Source organism: Atta colombica, unplaced genomic scaffold (assembly GCF_001594045.1).
Source record: "Atta colombica isolate Treedump-2 unplaced genomic scaffold, Acol1.0 scaffold125, whole genome shotgun sequence".
NCBI lineage: Eukaryota > Metazoa > Arthropoda > Insecta > Hymenoptera > Formicidae > Atta > Atta colombica.
The window spans coordinates 1011644-1015362 of NW_017259212.1; the positions used below are offsets into that span (position 1 = coordinate 1011644).

At 26.4% G+C, this 3719-nt stretch overlaps 1 protein-coding gene and 1 long non-coding RNA gene across 3 annotated transcripts in view; both read right to left on the reverse strand.

Annotated features, from left to right (window-relative positions):
• The window catches only part of LOC108694841 (pheromone-binding protein Gp-9-like), a 1700-nt gene extending 862 nt beyond the window's left edge, over positions 1–838 (reverse strand). For both annotated transcript variants that reach the window (XM_018204523.1, XM_018204521.1), the window contains exons 1-3: positions 769–838; positions 528–630; positions 217–332 (exon numbers count right to left, since the gene is read on the reverse strand). In XM_018204523.1, the coding sequence (XP_018060012.1) occupies positions 217–332; positions 528–630; positions 769–810 (261 nt within the window). In that variant the 5' untranslated portion in view covers positions 811–838. The remainder of the gene's footprint in view (positions 1–216; positions 333–527; positions 631–768) is intronic.
• Positions 839–3028: 2190 nt separating this feature from the next.
• LOC108694842 overlaps positions 3029–3719 on the reverse strand; it is a 1194-nt gene continuing 503 nt past the window's right edge. The window contains exon 3 of the long non-coding RNA XR_001932100.1: positions 3029–3330. This is a non-coding gene — a long non-coding RNA (uncharacterized LOC108694842). The remainder of the gene's footprint in view (positions 3331–3719) is intronic.

Below are 3719 nucleotides of genomic sequence, written 5' to 3' on the forward strand. Positions count from 1 at the left end.
AATTATTGTATGACAAATTTTGTATTTTACCATTAAATATACCTTGTATGTGTAAGTAATAATGTATTTCATTAATTGCATCAATGTTATGCATCAATTATTACATTAGAAATTAAGTCTCGAACAATTAAAAATTTTATTATTTATTACAACATATTAATCTTGCATTATTGGACATGTATAAAATATGTATAGCATATTTGAAAAAACACTTACTAAATTCTGTCTTTTTAAGATACACGCAATCCAGCAGCCAACTCTCCTTTTTCTTTCTTCATTTTCAGGTTGAATAGGTAAATCAGTGATTATCTCTTCCCGATTATAAATATCAGCTAAGAAGAAAAAAAATCAATCAATACAAAAGTCAGTGTTTTGGAAAAAAAGTTAGTTCAAATAAAAAATTGTAAGGAAAATACCCATTGAAATCTGATAAAACAAAATTAAACTAAAAAATTAATTAGAGAATTTAGATGACAATTATAAGGATCTTCAATAATATGCTTCTGCAATACATAATTATAATTTACCATCAGTTACATTATTTTTATTCTTGCAAAATTCAATGTCATCCTCAATAGTTTCTATTAAATTTTTGAATTTTTTTAATTCTCTCGAGCTAGATGGCTGAAACTTATAAAATATTTGTTTCATTTATTTTATATAATTTTTAATACATATTATTATAGATATTGTATTTCTTTGTAGTTTATTGAAATAGTTAAAGTAGCTTATTAACAGAATACTTACAGTAATTGACAGAATACTTACAGCAATTATTAAAATATAGGTGTAAAGCATGAGACTTTTCATTTTGTGCAGATGATATCTTCACTGCAATAAGCACAATTATTCAAAATAACTGTAGTTACATCGTATATATACTGATTCACTCTTCGACGGATAAAATACATAGGTCAAAAGAAATAAGATTATAGATCGTATACACATCAATGATATAATATTAATAGTGACAATTTGTTATACTGACAATGTTTTAATACTATCCTACATTGATAAGTATAAAAAATTAAATTAAGTATATAAAAGACTGAACGAATATTGAGTATAAAAGATTAAATCAACGATAAAAATCTAAAACACATAACATCTTATTTTACAGAACTTTTTTTGAGAACATTTTATATACGCGTTGAAGCCTTCCAGTATCGTATTTGTATTATCAGTAATACAAAAAAATGTGTAGATTAGAATTTCAAGATTATAAATCAAACTAAACTATAAACTAAAGAACATACGTAAAAAAGAAAATATAATGGTAAATAATGAATACAAACTTTTATTATTGCAAATGTAGGTTGCTAAAATATAAATTTCGCATATAGTTTTCTCATACATTTGCAATTGTCTTATATAAATATTAAGATTAAAAATAATCATTTATGTTAAATACATTACTTTAAATACGAAGCGTCTACGGTTTGAATGTTAAGATATTGAATTATTATATATATTCATATAAATGAATTAATTTCAGAAATGATAATTGCGTGCCAATATAGTTGTCGGACTTTCAACGCAAATTTAATCTTAAAAAGCTATAATAAACTTATTGCAAAAAATATTGCCTCGGCCGGGAATCGAACCCGGATCTCTTGCATTAAATTTGAGAAATTTGGGGGGATTATTAATATTTCAGATTGATTGCGTTGAAAGTCCGACAACCATATCGGTACGCAATTATCATTTCTGAAATTAATTCATTTATATGAATATATACGTAATAATTCAACATCTTAATTAGACCGTAGTGGCGCTCATTACTTGATAATTACTTTTTCATTATTTATGTTAAGTAATCAAAGGTTGTGTTTATTTCTGTTGTAAATTCTAGAATATTTTCAGTTTTTCATCGATTAATATCGCAAATCAAAAATAATTATAAGCTTACATATAAATAGAAATCTACTAATATAAAAATGCATTATAAATTTCTGCTTGAAATTTCTGCTTGAAACTTTTAAATATAATTATACTATTATAATAAAAACGATATTTAATTAATATTTTTTTATTGTTTACAATGATATACATTATAAATTTAAGTTTATACGTACATACTCACAGCAGAAATATTCTGAATATATTATACAAATATCCTACAGATGTAATATCATTAAGCTTGTGATATAATTTGGATAGTATCGAAACATATACAGCACGCACGTATTTTAATAGAAAATATAGTATGAGGACTACAATACATAATTGCAGAAACGGTACGCAATTATGCGAATTTCATAGTCAGGGCAGACAAATACATAAGAAATATTTTGTTAATTTTTTGCTTTTGTAAATATTGTTAAATTATCGTTATAAACAATTTAAAAAATACTTTAAGTCTGAATTTTGTATTTTTAAACAATGTAATCTAAGAAAGTCTTATTATTGTACTAATTGAAAAACTCCAAAATTATAATATAAGAGAAGTGGAAGGCATGGATCATTCGAGCAATGCAAATGAAATTTAAAAAATTAGAATCAATCTTGGCAATCGTCACAAAAGTAGCTACCAAATTCTCTATATATAATGCAGCCTTCGTGGGCCCATTTGGTGCATTGGATCAATCATAAATAAATCATCATACTGCATTGTGGCAAAAAATAAATAAAAATAAGATGTAAACACGTGTCTTTCGTACACTCGAAAGATGTGCCTCCGTATTCCCAGTATTTTCATTATAATCATATATCGAGTAAGAAGATGGATCATCTGCTTTGCCTCCACTCGCTTTGCCCAAAGGACAACCTACCTGTGAATTGGCGTGAATTTGGAAAGGTTAGAATAAGTTGAAGCATCAAGTAAAAAAATTTTAATCTCGAATACACGTTTAAAGACAGAATTCTTATAAAAAATCATTCACATTGGTTAAGAAATAATTACAAATAATAATAATTAAACTGCATACCTAAGAAAAAATCGCAAGAAAACACTGAATTTTCTATATATCTCTATTAAACACAAACGAACGCAATCATATATCGTTTCATACTTTCATAGCGTCGCTGATCGGTCATTTCCTTCAACTGCTAGAAACTCATAGCACAATCTCAGATAGATAAGCGAAAAAGTATTCGCTTTACCCAGGGCATTTTACCCGAGCTTTTCCACGTATTCATATATTTTTGTGTGTGTGTGTGTGTGTGTGTGTGTGTGTGTGTGTGTGTGTGTGTGTATACCTGTGTACCTGTGTATTGAAAATTACACAGATGGAAACACGAATATATTAACACATTGAATGCCGTGGAGATCACCAGTAACCCAGTTTGTCAGTAACGGTATAGGGGCACCGATGACCAGCGATGTCAAGACTAATAGAAATATATTATTCAAATAAATGTTAATATTTCTAAATTTTTCAATATTACTAATATTATTTTATTTATTATTACAATAATGTGAAGAAATTAACACAGCAAGAACATATAAAAATAATAACAGAAATAATATTTTAACACAATATGTATCGCATGATAGCAGATTCATATTGGTGCCTTAGGCAAGTCATGTAATATCAGCGTAACATTCAATTATTAATTATATATATATATATATACGTATCTGGAGACACTGCATTTAGATATATGTGAAAAAGAGAGAACAATTCCCGGGAAAAAAAATGTTTTACATATAATTATATAAAATTATATATGATTTTATGTATTTCTATATAAATGGACATATATACATATAAATAGAC